At 41.4% G+C, this 25,156-nt stretch overlaps 2 protein-coding genes and 1 long non-coding RNA gene across 9 annotated transcripts; 1 reads left to right on the top strand and 2 right to left on the bottom strand.

Annotated features, from left to right (window-relative positions):
• Positions 1-109: 109 nt before the first annotated feature.
• Positions 110-20,440, bottom strand: LOC100113977 (filamin-A). Of its 6 annotated transcripts, none has more exons than XM_031929928.1 (36): positions 20,332-20,435; positions 19,998-20,182; positions 19,245-19,663; positions 17,980-18,104; positions 17,610-17,740; positions 17,309-17,522; positions 16,957-17,074; positions 16,659-16,846; positions 16,404-16,559; positions 16,162-16,303; positions 15,170-16,084; positions 14,351-14,932; positions 14,116-14,251; positions 13,771-13,850; positions 13,392-13,559; positions 8,964-9,110; positions 8,645-8,872; positions 7,301-8,155; positions 5,753-5,974; positions 5,413-5,600; positions 5,100-5,295; positions 4,875-5,012; positions 4,312-4,793; positions 3,953-4,181; positions 3,750-3,878; positions 3,449-3,664; positions 3,190-3,366; positions 2,857-3,096; positions 2,631-2,774; positions 2,051-2,545; positions 1,704-1,966; positions 1,416-1,590; positions 1,092-1,310; positions 816-1,012; positions 429-731; positions 110-282 (listed from the first exon to the last, which is right to left on the bottom strand). In XM_031929928.1, exons 3-36 carry the CDS (start codon positions 19,624-19,626, stop codon positions 214-216), a joined length of 8,649 nt encoding a protein of 2,882 aa, XP_031785788.1. In that variant the 5' UTR covers positions 19,627-19,663; positions 19,998-20,182; positions 20,332-20,435; the 3' UTR covers positions 110-213. The 6 variants fall into 6 exon arrangements, 5 of the variants coding, with proteins under 5 accessions (XP_031785788.1, XP_032455090.1, XP_031785789.1 ...); XM_032599199.1 differs by having other exon boundaries at positions 19,998-20,066; positions 20,183-20,399; XM_031929929.1 differs by lacking the exon at positions 19,998-20,182 and having other exon boundaries at positions 20,332-20,427.
• A 917-nt stretch (positions 20,441-21,357) lies between these two features.
• On the bottom strand, positions 21,358-25,144 carry LOC100113941 (alpha-1,2-mannosyltransferase ALG9). 2 transcript variants are annotated; one of them, XR_512057.4, is made up of 12 exons: positions 24,487-24,808; positions 24,223-24,382; positions 23,943-24,148; positions 23,753-23,866; positions 23,546-23,656; positions 23,179-23,461; positions 22,979-23,095; positions 22,676-22,892; positions 22,467-22,608; positions 22,264-22,393; positions 22,055-22,148; positions 21,358-21,955 (listed from the first exon to the last, which is right to left on the bottom strand). XR_512057.4 is itself a non-coding variant. In XM_001599130.6 (12 exons), exons 1-12 carry the CDS (start codon positions 24,567-24,569, stop codon positions 21,823-21,825), a joined length of 1,827 nt encoding a protein of 608 aa, XP_001599180.2. In that variant the 5' UTR covers positions 24,570-25,144; the 3' UTR covers positions 21,358-21,822. The 2 variants fall into 2 exon arrangements, 1 of the variants encoding a protein (XP_001599180.2); XM_001599130.6 differs by having other exon boundaries at positions 22,055-22,185; positions 24,487-25,144.
• On the top strand, positions 21,608-24,485 carry LOC116417144. Its single transcript, XR_004227415.1, has 2 exons — positions 21,608-21,692; positions 24,052-24,485. It is a non-coding gene; the product is annotated as an uncharacterized LOC116417144 (long non-coding RNA).
• Positions 25,145-25,156: the final 12 nt, after the last annotated feature.

The following is a 25,156-nucleotide window of genomic DNA, read 5'->3' as shown; positions in this document are numbered from 1 at the left end:
CAGCAAAATAAAAAAGCAATATAAAAATGCACAATCAAGGCTTCAATAAATAAATTCTTTTAAGAAAGTTATATAATTTTATTCTTTTAAATAAATTCCAAAATTTCGCTACATTTTCACGATATTCATTTTTATTATAAACGTTTATACAAGTTGATAAAATATATATTATTAGTTTTTCTGTGGCATAGTAACAATATTGTACTAATGTCCTTATAAGATCGCTTGGGATCCTCGCCATGACGTGATAGTGTGATGGCCTGTTGTACAAGTGTCAGTGCCCTAAAAAAATGCGTAAAAAATATTCAATTTATTCAAAATTTCTCAAATATATAATGAAAGGATTTTATATACCCTTTAGAGGTACAAGAAAAACCTATCTAATATTTTTGAATATACTTATTTAATTATATAAACAATAAGCTTACTTGTGTTAACATTAATAATTCATCTTGGGTATCGACTATTTTAACGGGAAAAGGTGAACCTGGAACAAGCACTCCTGCCCACCGGACTTCAACGCGATAATCTCCTGGTTCAGTCGGATCGTAGCGACATAAAATTATTCTGTCTTTTTGAGTTTCTCGCTGCATCTCAACTCGGAATGCACCCTTTGGACCTCGTACTCTCACTGTTAATTGACCAGCTCCAGCCCCCCTTGTGTCACAGATAAATCGCGACTGGAAAGTCGCCAATACGCCATGCTCTATTCCAGGGCCGTAAACTCTTACCTAACGATTAAAAATATTAGTTAGTATTATACAATAAAATCAATTGCACTATAACTGTGCATGAATAATGATTAAGCTACATACCTTAGATGCATCAGGCGCACCGGAAACCTTTAACGTAAATGGTGACCCTGTTACATGTTCTCCAGCATATTTGATAGTTAAAGCATGCCTTCCTGGTTCTTGCGGTTTGACGTTAAGTGTGAAAGTCGCATCACCATGATCGTATAATTCACAGTAGGCCACCTTATGCGGCCCGACACAGTGAGCTGTCAATTCGCCTGTTTATAAACCCATTGCATTATTACTTGACTACTTTAGTGAAAAATGCAATACGAATTTTTTAAATAAATGCCATACCTGGCCCTGCTCGTCTTGTGTCTATAAAACTTCTTATTTCCTGTCCAACAACGCCATATTTTAACCCTTGACCGGAACAGACTACGCGAGTAGCATCAGCTGCACTAGATACGCTTATTTGTAACGGGCATCCTTTTAGTTGCCGACCATTCCATGAAACTGTCATTAGCAAAGGTTCCGGCGTAAATGGTGTGTAACTAGCTCGATAAACATTGTTTCCTAGAAAAAAAAATTAAAAAATATACATACATATTTTAACATTGAATCTCAGTATAAATTCAATAAAAAGCAGCTATAAATGGTTTCGATTTCAAACAAACCTACCTAAATGTTGTATGGATACGTCTACTTCACTTGTAGGTGAGAATATTTGAACTTGTGGCGTTCCTGTACCAGCTTGCGAACCGTCAATGGTAAAGCTGACTTGTTCTCCGCACTTAGCTGCTGTCAAGCCTCTGCCTCTTAACATTACCCTACTTGTATCCTGTGACATGGAAGACTGTAAAGAACAAAGTAGTATTTATCGCATACACGCCTACTAAAAATTAAATTACACTGTATTTCAATAATGCTAATCATTACTAAAATAATGGTAAATAATTTTCTATTTACTTCTAGTTCTGGGGCGATGGCTAGTTTTGGTGCGCCAGGGAAGGGAACAGCATTAAATAGAATTTCCATTCCATGTTCTCCAGCAGCTAACTGAGGTATAATTAATTTCAGTCTGTTATTCGTTGTCATCTCAAATTTCAGTGGTTGATCGTCAATTCGTCCACTTAACTCTCCAGGTCCAGCTTCGGAGGTATCAAAACTAATTTTGTTACCAGGCGCAATCTTTAAACGTCCAAGCTCATCACAAAGTGCACTCCATCCACCTGTTCACAAGAGTACGATCAAATATTTTCGTTTTATTGCAAACAAAACGTCTGCAAGTATTTTATAAATTCTTAAGTATATACCAATAACGCGAAGATTGCGAGTGTCAATAATTCTCGGATGCCAAGGTGAACCGGGAAGCTGTTGCCCTGCGCAAACGACTCTAACATCAAAGAGTCCAGGTTCAGTAGGCACGTATGAAACGTTCCAGGTTCCAGGATTAGGCCCAGCTTCCACAGTAGGCTTGGCAACGCTATCAGGGCCGTCGACTTGCACAGCGGGTGGACTTCTGCTGCCCGTAACGAGAAAATGGGCTGGTTTACCAACATGACCCTGAATTAAACCCTGGCCCTTGGCACGCGCCTGACCAGCGGCCTCAGCTACAACTACAACGGGACTGCCAGGTACCGTACAGCCCCCGTAGCTGACGTTGATGACATATGATCCAGCGACGCTGGGTGAGAACTCAATCATTTCTGCTCCATCGTTGAGCGGTCTTACTTGCATGGCCAGCTCTTGACCCAACGGACTAGTCGCTGCTACGTCCAGCTCTGCTACTCCCGCTTCTGCTTTGATAACTAAAAATTAAAATTGTCACGAAATAAATAATCAAGTGGTTTATGTCGAATTCATATCATTAGTAGATCATATAAAAATATGTACTTTTTAGGGCAAAATGATCATGAACAGATACAGTTGTAGGTCCCAGTTCTTGAAGCTTAATTTTACTTGCATCAAATGCTTGGCAGAAAAATGGCGAACCTAATACAGGCTTAGCTCCGTGCAGAACATCAATTTTATATGTTCCTGTGCAAGAAAATAAAAAAATGTACGTCGATAACAACAATAATAATTAGCTTGAATAATAATATGGAGGGGGTCAACATACCAACAGAATTCGTTGTAAACTCGGCTAATAAGTTTCCGTCACGATGCTGATAACAGCGAACTGGTACTGCATTACCTTGTGGACTACTTATAACAACGTCAAATTCCTTTCCTGGACGTCCGAGTGTTTCAATAGAAAATGACGTGACCTTGCCAATACAGGATTGATACAGACCCAATCCAGTGGCAGTGACTTCTCGTCCTCCTGTCGGGCCTCGCACTGCTACTTCAAGAGGGCTTCCTGCAATGCAAAATAGACGTTACGTACGGAGACGTTCTTTCGATCGACTTTTTAATGTGAGCCATTTAGTATAGATATTTACAATGTAAATACCTTGTATATATACATCGTTGTATTTTATATGAACTCGATGAGGCGCCGTCCTGGTTGGATGGAAAATGATTTCATAGATTCCATTGTCTTTTTCTCGAACTAGGCTGTCGACTTCAGCACCTCCGGAACGAACGCTAACTGTGAGCTTTCCGGGACCAGCTTCCTTCGGTGCAACAACTTTATAAAGATAAATTAGATATCGGTTGTGCACTTTTTAATTTCCAACTACTTATGGTCATTCTATGAATTATATACAAACCGAAAATAGTTCCTGGACGATGACATACTGCATCGGACACTTCTTGTATTACAACCTTGGTAGGGTCAAAAGCTTGAAGAGATTGTGAACTAATGATTTTGGAACCCTGACTAAAAACAACATTGTACGTTCCGACATTCCTCGTTTTAATTTCTACACGATGTAAATTAGAATCAATTTTTGTCATATTACAAGGAATGATTATTCCGTCGGGACCTAAAAAAGCCATTTCATTAGGGACTACTCTAGGATACTTTTTTATAGCAAACAAGGTTTGCTTAAGATATTCATATAAATTTACCTGTTACTTCAGCAGTTATTGGTCCACTTAATCCGACCATATCCAAATCCATAAAAGCGGTATTTCCCACCCTGATCATTGAAGGGCCATCTAAAATGCTTCCAATGACTGGACATTTGAAGGGACTCCCTAAAATATATTAAAAAATAAATGCTACAAATTGTAATGCTAACCATTGGTATCATGTTATGCATTTCACACACCTGGTACATTATCGTCGTTGAAACTGATATTCACGTAATGCGTGCTTGACGTTTGAGGCACAAAAGTCACGTCGTACAAGCCTCGAGCGCACGCTACCACTTCAGCTTTGACAGTATTGTTTTCGGTGCTCACAACGAGCTCAAGCGTACCTTCTCCAGCTTGAGCTGCATCCACTGTGAAAGTTGTTGCTTGACCTAAGAAGGCTTCGCTCAAACCAGATACATGTATCTGCAGTCGAAATAACACAATAAATTTAAATACGTTTAATAAATTAATAAATTCTACATGAAAAACAAAAAAAAATAATAATGTAGTTAACATAAAATATGAAACCCCCCAATGAACTGATTCAACCAACCTTAGTGACGTCGTACACATTGCAGGCGAATGGCGAGCCTTTGATCGACTCACCATCGACGAGTACGCTTACGTTGTGCCGTCCAACTTCAGTGGGCGTGAATGTGATCTTATACTTGAGATCTTGTGGCTCTATGGTGATCGGCAGAGCGATGTTCGAAGGCGGTGTGACGATAACGTCACACTTACTCGATGAAGCTTGCGGATCGATGGTAAAGCTTATGGGCTGCTTGACCGCAGCCATCTTTAGATTGTGACCCGAAATAAGGGCCTGTCCAGCACCGAGAACTTGGCAGGTGAACGGAGATCCCGGCACTGGCTCTCCGTTAAAACGCACGCTCAAGCTATGAAGGGCAGCCTCCTGGGGTTTGAAATTCACCCGGAACTTGGCGTTGCCCTCACTCTGCACGAAGTTGGGCACATTCTTGCCGTTGACTGCGACGATGATCTCCAAATTTCCCGCTCCAGCTTGACTAGCGTTGACTGGAAGATTTTCGTGATTAGAATTCAAACACCTTACAAGATCTGTATTCTCAGGTTTTGAACACATAAAAAAATACTCACTGCTGAAGAACACAGGCTTGCCGACGACTCCGCTGTTGATGTCAGTGACTTTCACTTGATCTGCATTATAAGCTTTGACAAGAAAGGGACTACCTTGCAAATGAGCTCCGTTTAATTTTACTTGTACGCTATGGTCACCTAATAAATTCAAAGATGCATAGTAGTAGAAGAATGTTATACACAGCTGCAAATGCGTTTAATAATTAGATCGCGTTGGACACTCACCAACATCCTTAGGAGTAAAGCCGGCAGAGTAAGATCCAGATCCGATTTGCTCGATTTCCACGGGTAAACTCTCTCGCGTAGGAGCGAGAACATCAACCGTCGGCGTCGAATCGGCTTCGATGACAAAGCTAGCAACTCTGTTAACGGATACCTTCTCCAAGGCTTCGGTAACGATGACTTTAGCAGTATCAGTTACCTGAGATCATGAAGCCATAAATTTAATATTTCAGATATTCTTCAACATTATTATTTTTTCTACGAGATAAAATTTTATGTAAGCTGAGAACTATATGATTGATGAAACTAGTAATACCTGGCAAGTGAACGGACTACCGGGAACATCTTCTCCGTTGAAGCGCAAGTCGACCGTGTGAATGGTAGGCTCGCGTGGCGTGAACGAGATGGCATACGTGTGTGGTCCTTGAGCCTGGGCGGAAGTTGGCACTCGACCGCCGTTCACCGTCACCTCCAAATTTCCTGGTCCAGCTTGGCTTGTTTCCACTTTGATGCAAAATCACATTGATCAGTAAGAATGCTTCGGTTATTAAAACCTGATTTGTCTGGCTCAAGCGACATGATTAATTTAGCAACCAAGTCGATTGCAGTAATCGCAACGCATATTAAAGCGTAGAATAGGAAAGCCATGAAATTACCGAGAAAAGTGACGGGCAATCCGATGACACCCTTCTTGGCATCCTTGACCTTAATGGCGGACACGTCGTAAACCTTGCAGCTGAACGGACTGCCGAGGACTGGCAGATTGCGATGACTGACCGAGATCCGGTGCTCGCCGACGATCCTCGGCGTGAACGCCACCGTGCACGTCGTGTCTTTGTTGTCAGTGACCTGGGCCGGTACGGCCTGTCCATTGGGTCCTACCAAGTCCAGCGCTTTGTTAGTCAGCATTTTTATCGAGACGATCGGAGGCCGTCGATGGGAGGACCCGATTACGCACGTGTCTATAATCTCTCGATTTCTCTTGGCCCGAGACGAATCTCTGACTCTCATGTTTCAACGCGGATCGCAAATGCAAGAGGCGTTTGTTTTTTGCACGACCAAGCGAATCGTTATACGTAATTATATATGAGTTTATATACAAGCGTTAATTTGTCGCGCGACTCTCGAGATCTCGCCCTCGTGCACGAGAGCTGTATTTTGTGTATATAACATGGTACTCGATACATCTACGGGATTACTAGTCGACGTGCACGAGGACGAGTCTCGATAAAGCACCTGTTATATGTGTCTCGTTTGCCAGATAATTTTTACTCATAGGCCCGTACAATTAATTGAAAGAGTTTACAGGCAGTACAGAGGGGTTGGGGTGTATGTATGCGAAAAGACTATAATCGATGAACGAGAGGGGCGAATTACATGAGCGTATAAATGTATGGATCTATTATAATGTATTACATTCTATCGTGATATTACTGTATGTACATGCACGCGTTCGAACGCTCGCACCCAGGCGCGCTCAGTGCGAAGTTGTATACATCATCATAAATATACGAGCGTAGATGCGAACGAGGCGAGATTATAAGTATAGCAGCATGCAGTCAGCGCAGCGCCAAAAACACTGCGCCTCCCAAGTATATCTCGCATGTAAGTGTGTGCGTTAAGCGCTATTGTCATTTCGATAGGTGCATATTATTCAAAATGTTCGTATACACAATCGACAAGCTTACATAAGCAGAGATGAGATTAATGTGTTAATGTGCGGGATAGTAAGTACAGTTAATTCTAGATTAGTCGGCTAATAAAGTACAATTCTATAGTTTAATAGGGAAAGATTAACCCATACCCATCACCGCTTTAAGTTCGTTCTTGTGCTTCCGTTAGACTGCGCGAGTGTTTTGGTTAGGACAACGAAAGGTGAGATTGTTCAAGAGATGTCTAGTAATGTCGTAGTCTGAAAGCTGGCCGACCTGGAACAGATAGAGGGATGTGTCGGGGGAGAATAGAACGTAAATCGTGTGTACAACATAAAAAGACATAAAAAATCAATCAGAATGCGTGTACTGTGAATTCGCAGACATACACACACACACACACACACACGCATACACAGAGAGAGACTAGACACAAAACAACAGACAAAATGACAGACAAAAAGTACGACTAGATAATACAGAAAATAAAAAAACAGTTACAAACACAGAGTTACAGACACAAGAGTGACAACAATCAATCAAAGTCTTCACCTTCAACGTTAACTTCCAAGTCTTCCAAGCTACCGGCGACGTTGCTGAGTGTGAGCGCGCTCTGTCTGCCCAGGGGTGCGCTGCTGAGCGCTTGTCCACTGACCGTGACGTGAGCGTCCGGGGCTACCCGCGCGATTATCGGGCAGCCCGGCACGGTGCGCTTGTTGAACGCGATGTTGATCATGTGCTCGCAGGCTTCGAACGGCACGAAGCCCACGGAGAAGCGCGCGTTGCCCTGGGGCGTCACCTGAGTAGGAATGTTCTGACCGCGCGCGGATATCGTGATCTCGAGATTGCCCTCGCCGGCCTGGGAGGCGTCGACGTTAAAGTGCTGGGCCTGACCGACGCTGGCCCGGCCCACGGGCCCGATGACGACTCGCTCCGCGTCGAAGGCCTTGGCGAGGAAGGGCGTGCCGTTGACCGGGTGACCGTTGTACTCGACGCTGACCGCGTGGACGCCGACCTCGCGCGGCGTGAACTCGGCCGTGAAGCCCGTGTGGATGTCGCCGGTGACCTTGACGGGCAGCTCGCTCGAGGGGCCGCGCACGGAGACGGCGAGCTCGGCGCTGCCGCTGCCGTCGACGGCCATGTGGAAGCTCGCGGGCTCCGAGACCGGGAGCAGCTCGAGATGAGCGAGTTCGAGGCTGACGCGACTCGTGTCCGACACGTGGCAGACGAATGGACAGCCGGGGACTGGCTCGCCGTTGAACTTGATGTCGATGTAGTGAGGCTTGGCCGCCTCCGGTGTGAAGGAGACCAGGCAGCGACCGCCGCCCACGACCTGCACGTGGTTCGGCACCTCGCCCTCGTTTATCGAGATCTCCAGCTGGCCCTCGCCCGCCGCGCTTGCATCCACTGGAAACAGTTGAGTGTCGTTATACATTATTATTCGTAGGATACTGTATTTGCTACAGCCTAAACTTGGCATACTTTCTGCAATTTAAATTTATCAGGGAATTGTGCCCAAAATTGCATAAATTGGAAAAATCAGTAAGTATGTGTCACAAAATATCGAATAGCGAGTTTACTGACCCCGGTTTGCTCCCGTGGTACACAATAATACACGATTATTACCGAAAAAGGTTGAGTTTGTACTCACGGTATAGAAATTAATCACCACCAATTTCAAAAGTCTCAGTGAAACGCATAATGCAAATCACCATCATAAACAACACTGTCCGAGAGATGTACCATTCAGACGATTCACATTAGCAGCTTTCTCAAAGAAAACCGCCTCCCCTCATTTTCACCTCGCTAGCTTTCTCGAAAATCAATTTACAACTCGCAGCCAAGACGCATTTGGCGCGCCATCGATGGCATAAAAAAAATCGTCAAAGAACCCACCTCTGAATTGGCAGGCATGGCCAACAACGGCGCTCGGCACCTCGGTAACCTGAATGAGGCTGCTGTTGTAGACCTTGGCGACGAGTGGCCCAGCCGGTAACTTCTGTCCGGCTATGCTCACCTCGACCAAGTGACTGCCGACCTCCTGCGGCGTAAACGACACTCGGAACTCGCCGGTACGACTGGGCTCCTCGTCGATACGCGCGCCGATCTGTCGCTTCGATGGCGCTGTGGCAACACATAATTTAGATGTTTATAGATATACAGAGACCTGTGCTTTATCACCGCGATCGCCTGAAAATTATGGGGCTTGACTTACTCAGAATTTGGACTTGGATCTCGTTGCTGCTGAAACCGAGGGCCGAGAGCTCGAAGACGGCGGGACTACCAGCTGGGACGAGCCTGACCGAGTCCCCGACCACTGACATCTTGGGGCTCGGCATTATGCCGACCTTCCACGGTGATCCTGAAACATGCAGGTTCCGTTAGTCGCTGATGCTTTTTTAGCCTGTATCGCTCGTACAATAATTATTCTTGAATTCATTGACTTCAATATGTCGTTCTAATGCGCACAATTTCTAAATCCTTCAGGAAATAACACCATGCAAGTGTATTTATCATCGACCATTCATCGTGAAATTTTTAAAAGTTCACCCGTCTCACAATCGTGCATTTTTAAATTACGAAATACGCCTAAGAAATCGATCGAGCAGGGTAATTAAAGAGTCTGTCTTCGCGCGCGTGACGCCGAGGTTGTCCCGCTGTACTACGGTCAGCGCAATACGTGCGCGAACTTTTGATGCGTTGCATATACAGGCACGTGCACCGCCTCCACCGCTATAGAGATAAGGCCGAGAGAGAAAGAGGTGCTGTCTCTCGCAACGACCACCTGCCAGTCAAACCCAGCGGACCGAGTAAGCGTTCTTCTATCGTGATATTTAAATTCAGCGCGCTCTTTTCCGTTAAGCCAAATTACGCTTCGATGATGTTTTTTTTTAACGACCAAATCCCGTAGGGGGTATACGCGGAAAAAGTTTCGAAAACGCAAAAAAAGTGGAAGCGAAAACAGTGGAGCGTTTCCATTTCGCCAGAACAAAAGTGTGTATTCATACTTCCGATTGCAAAGCGCAGGGAATTGAAAAAGTCTCAACGACGAGAGATCGATAACTCGGCTCCGGTGTGGGCATTGTATACCAAATATATCAGTCACTGTTTGATCAAACGCACACCAGCCGCCGACTATTATACGAGTAATTGAATACAATACCCGAGTATGTGCGCTCAGATCGCTTACTCCGGGTACACAGTTTTCCTACATTTGACACCTGTATGCGAAGAACCAAAGACTGTGTAATACTTTGAAAAGTACATCACCGGTCCTCAAAGGCACTGCTGTTATTAAACGTTTTTTGTCAACTCGATTTGCATAGCGCGTATAAACTTTCAACAGTAGAGTGTAACGCAATGGACTATTACGGCATCGCGCATTTCAACTAAAAACTAAAAGAAAAAAATCGATCGTCTTGAAAGCTATAAGCCACTCGCGGGGAACCGTTAGAGACAGCGAAATTAATGACATGCTAATGTCAGCTGATGGAACGAAAGCCAAAGCGTATACGCGAGCGAGATGTGCCGTGCATATTTATTTGTACCGCGAACATGCCCACGGCACATGTGTCGTATTTGAAAAACTGTCTAAACAAACTGATAAAAAAGTCTTGGAGCGTATTTCGCAGTTTTCCGGACACATATCGGCGTCCTCGCGTTTCTCAACTTCCCATTACATCGATATAGCACTCGCTGATGTAGACTTTCATAACGCGCGGCGCAGGTGCTGCATCCTCTCTTATTCGAGGAAAAAACGCCTTGGAAATTTCACAAAATACAGCGTACATAAGACACATCAAGTCGTCGAAGCACACACAACCGGTATCGAGAACACAACCGGCGAAGGTGTGTCCGATTCCACTAAAGTATGTCATACGCGCGCACAAGGTTCACAATGCTTCTCTCCGGCGTGTAATATAACCGAGAACGTGGGAAAAAACACCCTGCCATGAAACTCGCGAGAAGAAGCACCGGGCTGGTGGATAAAATTACGCGGAGATGCACTTGTCCCGACCAATCGCGGATCACCGCACAGCGAGCGAGAGAGAGAGAGAGAGAGAGAGAGAGAGAGAGAGAGAGAGAGAGAGAGAATGAGAGAAAAACTTGGCGCGTATACCTTGTAGACCACCAGCCAGCAGTTCTGCCGGACCCAAGAGGCACTAGCTGAAAATAAAAGCCGAACGCGCGCGGTGCACGGAGGAGAAGAAAAAAAAGATCGGGTCAGAAGCGGGTCGGCGTTTTCCGAGGAGGCGCGTCGAATTCCGGAGGACCGCGGCGCATTCTACCGAACGTCGTCGTCGAGAAGCGAGGAAGAACCGAGAAACGCGGCGCGGGATCGGCTGTAACGTCAGCAGATCGCGATTTTCTCGCTCCGCCGAGAGCGACGTATTATAGACTGGTAACCGCTAGCCGAGAGAGCCTGCGATGCCAGAGAGGCCTTAACCGCCACCTCCGGAGATTATCGAGGAGAGAGGGGCCCAGGAGCTCAGGGACGGGCCGAGCGCGCGCGGATCCCCGAGCGCCGCCTTGCCTTGCGCTCTTGCGTGCGTATCCTTGCGGGATGTGCTCGGGATCGATCGTCAAAGTTTTCTTTTTTCGTATAGCGCTGTATGAAATATCAACATGCTGCAAATCGAACACTCGCGTTGTTTCGATACGATCTAGATTATAGGCACGCGTGGCGGATATTTGTACAAGAGCGCAGAACTGAGAAAAATTAAAGCGAAACCTAATTGGAGAGCATCCTCGAGAGAGGCGAGATGTGCAGCGGAATTCCGATAACCGTTCGGCGCAAACTCGCGAGCGCGGGGGTAATCAGGATAGAGGAATGTCGCATCATCACGTGTCTCTGCAGCTAGACACACTCGCACACACACCCAGGGCTGGCTCTCTGTGACTGTGTCTTTATGATAAAACGACGCTCGGTTATTGGTGAAAGCGTGTTAGTAGGCTAATAATAGGTCAAGTTTCGAAAAATGTGCATCGTCTTCCGAAATTTTCGCCTAATTGCTTCGGCTACCTTTTCCTCGCGCATTCCTCCGACAATCATCTACACAGCGAGCGAGTCGCTTTGCACATTACTGCGTGACTCGATAAGTGTCACGAAATATGTATGTGTGTATGTGTGCGTGTGCGTGTGTGTGTGTGTGTGTGCGTGTGTAACAAACGTACACGACGTCGGAGTGAAATGCATAAGGGACTTGCGCAGGTATACGGCTCTGCTTTCCCGCATCGCGAGCCCAACACATCTATGCCAGTGACTCTCAAATCCGAGTTTTCCTCTTTTGGCATCCAGTTCTACTTGTGGCCAACTTTCTTGCTCCCGGCTCTCCCACTCTCTCATTCCTTCGCTCTCTCGCAGCGTAGGTATTAAGTATATACGTACGTAGATACCTCCACACGCATACGCACTCACACACTGCGCCATTCATGGACTCGATCGCTCTCTCACTCTCCTTCCTTCTTCATTCCATCCCAGGCGCGCGCCGTGCCTACTTTTCATCACAATTATTTATTGTTATTTGGAAAACTGTGTCTCGATGGAATCCGATTAATCGACTCGTCTGTATATTACAATGTATTCTACGCGAAAAATTGTTTGCTTGGAGTCTGCGAACTTATTGCTCAGCTGAACTGGCGATTACCGCTTGCGCGCACGAGGAACGACCGAATCTGTATGCTCCGTCTTGCGAATTGGCGCAAAAAGTCGACGATAGTAGCTCCCTTAATGCTCTTATTTTACTTTGTAATGCCTCGGTGTAACTTTTTTTTATTGAATATGGAGCGTTTTGCATTTTACTGCATAAACGCACTTTTCTATTAGTACGCAAATTTGAATTCCAGAGGAAACTTTTCCCCGAGAGGTATAGTTCGAGCTGTACGTGTGCGTGTCATACTGTAAAAAGATACAGTCGTAGGTTACGGATTGTTTCATTGTAGCACTTTCTTCTTTCACCTGTCATGTAATAAAATGAAGAATTTCGCATGGCTGAAAATAATTATACACAGATTACTTCTATGAGTTAATGTCAAGAAGCAGCAAAACTTTCTGGAATGCGAATCGATGCTTGCATAATACTAACAACTTTTATGGAATCTTGATAATTTTCGATGAAATTACGAAATATATTCGTACACCAAATAAGCAGGTGGTTCGACGCAAAATCGAAACAGATTTTAGCAGAGGCGGACCATTAAGATTCAGCCGACGATGCGGCGGACGCGTCCTTAATCTTGATACTTGTAAGAGATTCGATTGTTTGATAAGCCGCCTTTCGGATTCCAGATCAAAAACTATAAATTTCTAGGTATCTTAATGAAACGGCATCTTAGAAAACGCGTAGGAAACGCGCGAAACGAGCAAAAAGCTGCTGGGATCAGCTGTGTGGACGCTCACACTCGGAAGATCCAGGTCAATGGAACAATAAACAAGCGCACTCGCGTGAAATCGCGCATGTCAATGACCCGCAGCAGCTACTACCTCACTTTTTTCCCATCGTTTCAGAGCAAAATGCAGATCTTTACACGGGCCGTAAAGGAATAATGCGCCAACAGTTTAATTCGAAATAAAGTTAGCTAAGAGTTAGAGTTAGTGGCTTGAGTTATTGGCGTGCAGCGACAGAAGAGAAATGCGACCTACCGGGTACAGACTCGCCGTTGAAAGTCATCTCGACCAAGTGTGTGACGGCCTCGTGAGGCACGAACGATGCCAAAAATCTTTGACTGCTGAGCGTCCTCACGAAACTTGTGACGTGTCCGCCATTCACGAGTATCTCCAAATTACCGGAGCCTGCTCTCGAGCCGTCGACTGCAAAAATATGTAATATAGCAAATTCAATTTGTTTTACGAATTTGTAACACGAAATTTACGGTAATTTTATAATTTAATAAAATGTAGGAATATAAAAAATGAAATTAGAATGAATGAAATTGATGAAAGAAAGGAAAGCTTTCTATATTTATAAAAATTATTATAAAAAGCAAAACGTAGACAGATATTTTTCTGTTTATTTGCTTACTTTCAAATTCCACGGGTTCGTTAACTACGCCATTAGGAATGCTTCCAACTTGAATAGCTTTAGAATTATAAGCTTGAGACCTGCAACATAAGAAGATCATTGTTGAATTCCTTTTTACTCTAACGCAAACTTGATTTTTATATTTTCTAGACAGCAACATTTTTTCGTAAATCTCATATCTTAAGCAAATTTTTTCTTTGCATGATTACAAGTTTGTTAGAAAATGTATAATTTTGTTTTTACAAGGTAATAGTATAAATGAGTTTGAATATTATATTGATAATTTATGCACAAAGCTATTTATAGGATACTCAAAATTAATACAAGATTTTGTACAAAACAAACCTAAATGGTGAACCCTTGATATGTTTTCCATTGTAGAGAATTTGAATAGTATGTTCTCCAACTTGATCTGCTGTTACAGTGTAAGTTTGGCCTTGAAGAGTCGACTTTTGCACAGGCACAGGTCTGCCATTTGGTCCTAAAAAAATTTAAGCAAGAAATTCATTATTTATCAACCTATTGGATATATTTTTTTGCTTATTTGAAAACAAAATAATAATAATCATCAGTTAATTACCAGTAACTATAACAGCTATTTTGCTTGCCTCCAAGCTACTATCAAGGATGAAGGAAGTTGGTCGATGAATCGCTAGCATTTCTAATGCACTTCCAGACACCAACTTATCATGGCCGAATGAATTACGCAAAAATGAAGAATCGCTATTAAGATATTGCTGTTTTTCTTGTATCGTCTTCATCGTTGTCGTCGTTGACGTCGTCGTTGTCGTAGCCGATGATTCTGCAGCTGCAGACCTACCCATCGTATCAGTGGTATCCAATCCTAACGTACTATGAACTTTATTTTTCAAAATCCCTCGTGAGTTAGACAAGGAGTCATTATTCACTTTGGGCGAATAATTATATTCAGAACTAGAAAACTTTTTTAACGAAGAATAATTTGAAGATGAGTTCTGAGTATAGTTCTCGGTTATCTGTTCATTGACATTATTCGTGGTCGTCGACTTCGTATTATCGATAGTCAAAGAATCGTTTGCCAGGTTCGCAAGAGATTCAAGGCTGTTGGAGGAAAGAAGCGACTTCGTTTTTGCTATTGCATCCCAAGAGTCACGCCTCGCTGAACCTCCAACCATCGATGACACTGCAATCGACAATTATTACGACAATATTACTTGCAAAGCTATGCAATATAACCCACTATATTGTGATAATAATTTTATGAAGTAATAATTTTTACAACGCGATGCAAAACAATAAAATGAGTACTAAACTTCTAAAAGAATTCAAGAACTTCTTTGAAATAATTATTATTCATGTACTACAGATTATTCGTAATCTATATTGGTATGAAGTTAAAAAAACACACACACATAAGTACCTTTAACATTACTGCTCGTATCTATAATGCCATTCTCGGTCGATCCCCGCCTATTGCTATGGAATTTGTGGTGATCTTGATCTCCGGGTTTAGGACTCATACTGGGTGATTTAGATCGATCATAAAAGTTCGGACTAGACCAAGTAGGTGATTTATTGTGGAGTTGATTATACATATTGGTAGCATATGTATCCTTCCTCTCGTTGATCAATGGCGGACTGTGCGAATTTTTTGTCGATGAATGATGATTATTCACTCTGTCGAAAGTTTTGTTATAGGTACTTGTGTAAGAAGATGGCGAGGGACTTTTGTACACCGGAGATCTCAGGGCAGTGGGAGTAGAACCATTATCCGGAGTATGATGTCCATTTCTCTTTCGCTCCAAAGATGCGATGTTAGATCTTTCCAAACTACCTGCATGGGATGACTCCCTGGAGCGCCGAGAGCCTCGCGAAGTTCCGACTCGAAGTGAAAAAGGCGAACCTCGAACATCTGAACCATTAAAGTATACGTAGACTCGATACTTTCCGAGATCGCGTGGCACGAATGAGACACGGTAGTTCATGTGTGACAACTCTTGAATGAAGTGAGGAACGGACTGTTTATCATGGACGATGTCAATGACAATGTCACCGAGGCCACCTGTGCTGGTGGCATCGACGGTGAAGGCAAACGACTGGCCTGGTATCGCGCCGTCCAAGTCGTGCAGTTGAACTCCATTAGGGTCGAAGACAAAACAGGTAAACGGGCCACCCTGTATGTGCGCGCCCTTATGTGTGATGGCTATACTCCACTCGCCGGTTTCGTCCGGTTGGAATGTAGCTACGTGCACTCCGTCATTTTCCCTCACTGGACAACTCAAGGCACGACCTGCTGGCGACCATGCCGTGACATTGATGCCCTCTTGACTAGTTCCTATTGAGTCATTGATATTTTAATTCAAAAACTTATGTATATTTAATAATAAGCCATTATTTGAATGCAAAGCCTACCATAGCTATTGACTAGAACTTCGACAATGGATCCTATTGCGCAGGGGTCCATGCCTGGTGATTTGATTTTGGTAAGCGGAGGATGAACTCGGAAATAATAAGGACATCCATTCAACAGTTCGCCATCATTGTACACCATCAACTTTAAATATTTCCAACAAAGAATCGTTACTGTGAGTGCATCGAGACGATTGCATAAATATTAATTACTTTTATTGTTTTCAAATGAACCATTCACGTACTTTATGCATTCCGACTTCAGTTGGAACGAAAGTTCCTTTCCCATGAGCTCCATTCCACGACAGTCTGCATTCCATGCAACCGCTGGGGCCGATTACCTCACCACGAACGTCTCTCGTATTAACCTCTTTGGATAATAATTCCAGTTTAAAGTAGGCCTTTGAAAAGTAAAAATAAAAAATAAGTAAATCACAACATCATAGTTTGGAATACTAAATAGGTATGTAATACTAGATTTATAAAGTAAAACTACTCACTGGTTGGTGAACTCTTGCTGACGTGCTGTCGATATGTACGGCAACTTGTTCACTCACTTGCGGCCGAGGTTTGACCCACTGAAAATAAGCTGCATAGGCCATGACACCAAGATGTTCGACGTTTTGATCTGCCATGTCCTTTGCTTTCAACAATGGTTCTACACCCAATTTTTTTCCTCCGTCAATACCTATAGGAATCGATGTCGAATTTTCTTTTAATTGTAAAATTTATGATAGAATATATATATATATATATATATATATATATATATATATATACATCTAAAGTATACAGTACCCATTTGTAAATTATGTTCCCATGATAACGGGCTCGTGTCAATTTTATCGTAGGCTGGAGCAGGTCCTCCCAAATTTCTAACGATGCTGCAGAGCGCTCTGCCGTCGTTCCAGTCTGTCTATATAGTTGTTATGAACAGAAATTACATGAAGATAATGCTATAATTATCGGAGAATAATTTCAGTGTTTCACAATGAAAACCTTACTGAACTGGCGCACTGCCGATTACTAATATAATATAAAAAAATCGCATATTGGATTTTTAAACTGTGATGTTTCGCTAACGTTTACAACAATTTTTCAGATAACATAACGATAATTTTCGAACGTATTATTAAACGTGATTACTCACTGTAAAATTTCTGACTGGACTGTGTGGAAGTTGAGAATTAACCCATCGAAGTGTAGAGTGAAAACCCGGCGAGCCTTCCTTCATAAAATACGACAAGTAAGTCATACCGGACAACTCATCCAAATACGGGGAAGCGAGATACTCGGGCTGCAGAACCATGGGAATGTCGAATTCTCGTTTTGATATCTCCATAGCTTTCCGACAATTGTAGACGCTTAAAAATAAATTTCATAAAAAAAATAAGCATTTATTTTCTTGGTATAATAGTAATATACAAAACGTCGAAAGTCGCTGCGGATACCTGTCATTGGGATCAAGTTGACGCCAGTGCGGGAAGAGTCCAGGTTTGCAGTAATTTAGCAGTGCGCTCAGATAAACACCGGAATTCCAGTCCGTCGTGAAATTGTTCACTCTGCATTCTGGTAGAACCGCCTTGGATACAGAAATAGATAGCGTTAGTTTGAAAATAATAATTTTACTTTCGGGAATAAAGTGCGCGTGCAACATTCAATTTAGCTCCTTAATTACGAACGTCATTTTTTTTACGCAGAAATCATTTTTTAATTGACACTGTAGTGATTTCGCTACTTAGGATTATAGATAAAAGTTGAAAAACAAGAAAAAATAATAATACATTTGTCTGTACGTCGACAAGATTTATTCACACTAACCTTGAGCCACGAGAGCATGAGTTTCCTCGGTGGGAATTTGGACTTGCCTATTTGGTATCTGACAATGAGTGACCATATTAAACCGAGAATCAGCTTGAGGTTACCGTTGACGATGTCCACATTGCCTTGTAATAGAAACAAAATTGCCATAATTAGAAATGTATCATAAACAATATAGGAAAGCAGCGTCAACTAAGACATAAAAATTAATTCGAAGCGCTGGGAAAAGGTAATTTATTATTGAATAATACTGAACGGTATTCGACGATAAAAAACACACGACTTCTCTAGCGAGTATAATGTGTATATAGTATATAAGAATATTAAATAACACTTTTCGTAGACAACGCTATATACTTTTGAGTCATTTTAAAATAATTTTTTTAAATTCGATTTCCTACAAAATTAAACGGAAATAAATCGTAACATAACATAATACTAAAAGAATGTTCAACGTGTAAGGATAAACAATTCGCTTTAATAATCAAACATGAGGCGTCCAAGCCTCGTTGGTATGTTATTAGAGCAGATGTGTAATCTGACTTTAATTGGTGACGATTCAAGAGTGTATACAACTGATTGTTTGAGAATCAGAAAAACTCGAAATTCATGAAAATTACTTGGATGGAAACAATGCAGTAGAACCCGCGTTTTTCTGATAAAATTAGTATGCAACATTCGGATGTATATGACACGTAGTCGAACGCCGATATTTCGGAGCAAAATACATCCTGGTGGAGAGGCCACCCGCACGAGCGTTGAAATCTCCGCAGCTATATCTGCTTTGATATCTTTAGCTCGAAGAAGCAATCGTGCAAATTTCCGAGCGGATATACAATACTTATACTTATGCAGTAGTAAAGATTTAAGTCGCAACTAAAATTATAGCTCTGCCGTCACTCGCGAGAGACAAGACAGCCTACGACGCGTAATGCAACACTACAATGTACAATGCAACGCAATATATGTATATATACACAATAGAGAAGCAAGTATAGGAAAGAAAATATGAGGTGTTTCGCAAGTCGAGACTTCCGGACACACGCCGCTTAATGATACTTCTCAGAGGCAGAGAGGAAAAAAGAATAGGAATGGGCGAGAACCGATAGATCGGCTATTACTTACTTTCACGAAGGGGGGTCGACGCACCAGTGGGAAAAAAATCGCGTCACCGGCACTCTCACAACTTGCCAATGGGCAGATTATAAGTACCAGCTGATATCATTCTCGTGTTAAAATTCGAGGAAGAAAGAAGGTAAACTCACCGATATTAACGAGCTTGACCCCGTCGGCCTCGACGGCCTTGAGCGCAGTGGATACGTTCTCGAGGTAGTGATGCTGGTTGACCGGGTTGGGATTCCACTTAGCCAGCCGCTTGCAGGTGAGTATCTCGACGAGCGCGCAGAGCCTCGTGCCGTCCCTAAAGTCGTCGGCCAAGTCGAGCACCGGTCCGCACTCCCGTCCTCTGTCCGACTGCTTGAGATGCTCGTTCACCCAGTTCCTGAAGGTGTTCGCCTGGATGTCGACCCAGAGATCCTCGTGGCCCTTGATCGGCATGCCCTTGGCGGCGGTTCCCTCGGCCGAACGCGCCACCAAGCCCACCAGTTCCGCCGGCTCGAGCCTGTCGCTCTGTCCCTTTTCCTGCATGATCGCGGCTAATGGCTAGAGGTGTTACACACGTTCTCTGCGGACACACGAGAGGACACACCATATAAGAGAAGCAGAAAGCCGCCGACTGCTAGATATTGTACAACACCGCGCCCACGTTATTTTAGCGCGCGAGAGAGCAAGCGCGAGCATTCCCGAGAGAGTCACGAAAGACGAAATATCCTCGCTTGCGCATACTTACGCATATACACCTTTTGTATATTTTATAACCTTGAACTGCCGCGCGCTATAGCCCTTTAATTACGCTTACTCGCTCTCTCTCTCTCTCTCTCTCTCTCTCTCTCTCTCTCTCTCTCTCTCTCTCTCTGCACAACGTGTGTACAGCTGTCCGCGAGCGCTTGTTTACTTACCCCTGTGCGTTTTATTATATTATGCACGCTGTATGGTCGTCGACGGTTCCACGCGACGACTCGTTTCTTCTGAAGCAAGAGTAGTGGCCGTTGTATACTTATTCTCATTCGCCTACACACAGCGCACTAGACATCTGTGTGAGTGTGCGTGTGTATGTGTGTCGCGCACTGACCCGCCTGCTTACCTGCGCAAAAGACACAGAATAAAACGAGCCATCAAGCACTATGCAACTAATGTAGCACTGGAACACACTGCTCTTCGAAGTATGCCAGTAAGTATATTCCTGCAGAGACTCGGAGAGAGAGAGAGAGAGAGAGAGAGTGTACGACCTACCAAAACATGATAATAAACGTAGGTGCGCCGAGCGAGAGCTAGCGCTGTCCCGCGGAAAGCCGAGAGTCGAACTGACAAGGATCGCCGCGAATAATAAGACCCGCAAACAGGTTGGCCGCCGCCGCCGCCGCCGCCTGACGTGCGCGAGCGAGTAAGTATATACCTATATATATGTGGAATCTGCGGCCAACGTGAGCTCTATACTGCCCCCTCTTACATTCGCTTTCTGTATAATACATATATATATATATATATATATATATGTGTGTGTGCGTGTATATATCGGTGTGCAACTGCCGCCCCCGCCGTTTGACGGTTTTCGGTTTGATGAAGTGCCGTAACTTAATTGGTCCGTCGACGTGCCGAAAATGCGTCGAGGGATTTTACGCGTTTTGTCAGAGATTTTGAAATTTCAATTTTACGAATTTTCAGGGACTGCCTGTAGCTCATGATGACCTGGTGTAATGTGTAAAAATAGCGCGTAAAGTCATGCTCGCGATCACTCTGAATCGAATTATAAGAATGTGTAATAAACTCGATTCGTGCCGTTGGCATCCGAATGTGATTATTATGTTATCGTGTGAGTGAAAAACTCTATACCTGATCTCATTCCGTGCATTTCGATTTTTCAGGGGCCTCGATTATAACTTGCGTATTTTTCATCTTAAAATAGAAATGTTTGAATCCATATACCTTCCACGGTCCACGTTTACTGGGTATTCAAACGAATTTTTTCTACAACAGAGGTCATTTCAGGCTCTGTTTCTTGCGGAAGCAGGATAATTTATGCACCTTTTCGCGGATTCCGCAGCAAAAAAAATTTCTGCGTTTCGTTGTAAGAATTTTTAAGAACTTCGATACTTACATCCTTTAACTTCAAAATAAAGACATAATCGGAATAAATAAAAATTTGGGATTTAGAATTTTTCTAATATCCACGAAGTCTCTTAAAATGAAAAATAAACCATGAGGTATAAGGACGATGAAAATGAACGAAACAATAGCTTTCTTATCACACAATAAAAATATTTTATGAATAATTTATTTCTACATAATGATAATTCCTTTTGACATTTATACAAATTTAAAAATTCGTTTTCTGATATGATGTATCAATAAAGTTTTCAAATTTGCAAAGTTTAAAGCCGTATGAATCACAATTATATATACTCATTACTTTATGATATTAAATACTCATTACAAAAATCCAAATTCGATATTTACATCGAAAACTTCACATCGCGAAATACAACATACTTTTTGTTTCACGCAAAACATCACATTCGTGCCCAAACATATTCTTTGAATTATCATTTCGGAATGGCAGCAAGTCGCTCGTGATATATACACCAATCTTATAGGTATTTCTTATTTACATAAAACGTATTTTTTAAAATTATTACATGGATAGTTACACTCGCATGTTTTTGTAAACAATGTAATTTTGGTAGCAGTTCAATCCAGCTGGATTCACGGAATGCACGCAGTAGATTAAATTTTCGATGTTTTTTGCTTGTTGACTGATAATTTAAATTTTGAACTTTGAAGTAAATTGTATGAGCCATATTTACAAAACTCGTCAGATGCGAACGGAAAGTAGAAGGCACGGAATAACCAATGAGAGCTGAAAAAGTGAATGGACAATTTAATGATAATATTAAAATATCAATCAAATTAGCCGACAATAATGCGAAAAAGTGATAAATGTTTAGCTAAAACTCACTTTGCTGTGTCTAAAAATTTCGCAGATTTCAAAATTGTGAACCGATTTATCTGCTTCGAATAATTCGGTTCTAATATAGTTTCCTTTCCAAGGTCTAAATCAAATAAAAAGTGACATTTTTCAACATCAAACTAAAATTCAAATTATAGCGTAAGTAAACACTTATTTAATTGTAAAGAATCTATTAGTAATTGTACTTGTGTACTCACATATCTGGATGGCTCTTCTGCATTCAAATCATTGAAATTTGGCTGTACAATACTAGTTGCATTTTCATGATTTAAAAATGCTTGAGGCAACTGTCCCTTAAATTCGGACTTCAGATACTGCAGTTGCCAGCTAAAACACAACGATTATGAATTGCAAAGAAAAGTTAAGTATCGAATACAGATTGATAATTCTTCTCATTTACTTATTGGATGGGAAGAAGAAACTGCTTGGAAATCTATGCCACTCTTTGCCAACACAAAAGTTAATGTTAACGTCTTTTGGTAAATGTCCATTAACTCCTAATTTATTAGCTTCTGCCATCACCTCCATAGGTGCGTTGTAACCTACAAATGAATTGATTCAGTAAAAAAATTAGTTTCATAGCAGTATGCATATAAAAGTATTATTTACCTTTATACAAGGTATATGTTCTTGATAATCCAAAGAACCCAAATACTACTATTGCTGTTACCATGATATGCATTGTATATTGCAAATAATGACTAGAAAGGGTTTTACTTTTCCGAATCTTCGATAGAATAAAAAAATACAACTTCTGAACAACATCAACTGTGATAGCTCCATTTAAGCAAATTAGAGGATATATTGGAAACAGAAAACGCTCTTCCTAAAATAAAAGCATTTAATAACTTTTGTATGTACATGTTTGTTGATTGTAAAAAAATAATAATAATAATAATAATAATACTTCACCTTATGAGGTTGAAAGAAGAAAACCAATACCCATAGATACATGGGAGTCAAGGAGTAATAGTAAGGCAGGCATAGATTATGTCTTGGTTTAGAAGGAACAAAATAATAATCCAACAGCTGTAAATTTATTATTGGTTTATAAACCTATTTGCTTTGTTGAAAATAACAATGAATGTTAATTAATTTTATACTGTACTTACCAAAAATATTGGAGTAACAAGAGCAGCAATAAAAACAAAATTAAAATTAAGCAGCCCATTCATAATGTAAAAACTAAATGGTTCAGTCCCATAAAGATTTGGTCCATGAGAAGTGAAAACATTGTAAATTAAAATATTTAACGGTGCAACAACTAATTTTCCATAATACATAGAGTCTATCCAAATCATGGGTATCAGAATAACAGTAGCAGATATGATGACCCATTTAAAAAAATTCATCCAATATCGTCTTCTAAATAACATTTCAACTGCAATAGGTACTCTGTAAAGCATAAATTATATTTTCTTTTAAAATACATTTTTATTGGTAAACAAATACTTTTAGAATAAATAGCTTAATAATTACCCAAGTAGCGCAGCAAAAGGCCAACCAAGTAAAGCTGATATTGCTGTAGCAAAAATAGCGAGTTCGTACTTGCGCCCGTACCATGCTGCAATGGCTATTGTACTAAAATACCTAAAAAAATTATAAAAAAGAACAAAAATTAATTAAAAAATATAAGCTCGATATTACTTTGTATTAAATCAAGGAAATTAAAAAAGCTTCACTTACATTGAAAAAGATGATGGCAAAAATGCAGCGCTAGATATAAACATTCCAGAACTTAAGATAAGAAAAGCAAGTGTCATTCTTGCAATATGTATACCAAATTCTCTTGAAATATTCCTTAAAAAAAATTAGAGCCTTATTAGAAACATTCTATTACACTTATGGTAATCATTATTAATAAGAGAAAACTAACTTGTAAAAGTAAACTTCTGACAAAGCACAAACTAGTGATAACAAAATGCGTACAAAATAAAATACATTGATAGGATTTGGTTCTAAAAAATAACTATATAACTTTGCAGGCACCATGTGTATCAATAAGTACGTATAGGACCGGAGTGCATATTGTGGACTGTATTCCCAGGTTTGTTGGCCACTTCTGTAGAGAAGAAAGTGACCCTATAAAAATATTTAAAATTATTCACAAGATTCAATTGTGCATATTTTAAATGTATATCAAACAGAATACTCACTGGTTCCCAGTAATTGTATGTCTCATCACAATCAGTTATGTTGCTCCAAATAGCAGAGCAAAATCTGATGCAGAATAACATTTTAAAGGCTGTATCTCCACCAGGATATAGAAGATCAATATTTTCTGATGTAGTGACATGTTCAATCCTCTCATGAGGCCTACGTAACAATCAATAGCATTGTTTATTACTGATGTTAATAAAATCTTGAATTTTTTACAATAGCAGAATAAACAGAATAAAGTATAAAATGTAATAGCTTACTTATAAAGCGTTTTTTTTTCATCTCGCTTTGGAGTATCTTTTTTTAAATTCACAATATTGCGTTGTCGCTGCTTGGGTGCCATATGACTAGAAATTCTGCACTTCTCGCTACAATTTTGAGTGTAAGATTTAAATGTTTTACGAAACAATGATCCGATTAGGAGCGTATTTCGATCACTTGCTCAATACTCTTATTTGTTGTAATTTTGATTTGGAAAGTTTCTGTCAAACCAAATAAATATTTGAGATTATAAGACATGCCGAACTGTCAAGAGCAACGATAGAACGACATATCGTCATCATCAGCTGTGACGACCACCACAACTACAAGTCACCGGCCACCACGGGCCCCACGGCCACAACCTCCAACCGAACCTAACAACGATTCTACAATGCTATCACTAATCCCAATTGTACTAAATATTTTTATACATTGATCCAGTTTCATTGTTGAGAAAGGATACAAAAATCTTAAATAACGTATAATTTCGAACTATAGTTCTTAATACAAACAAATAATAAAAAATAACAACTTTGTCGTTGCGAGTATACTACCCACGTAATTTACGTTCAGGTAGAACAACACGAAATTTCGCGTTTCAGAGCTCTGCAGAATTGTAGTCGAAACCTAAAGCTGAACTCCAAGATATATAGATATACTGTGAACAAA

This window comes from Nasonia vitripennis, chromosome 4 (assembly GCF_009193385.2).
Source record: "Nasonia vitripennis strain AsymCx chromosome 4, Nvit_psr_1.1, whole genome shotgun sequence".
Taxonomy (NCBI): domain Eukaryota; kingdom Metazoa; phylum Arthropoda; class Insecta; order Hymenoptera; family Pteromalidae; genus Nasonia; species Nasonia vitripennis.
This window is presented reverse-complemented; position numbering and strand designations above follow the sequence as displayed.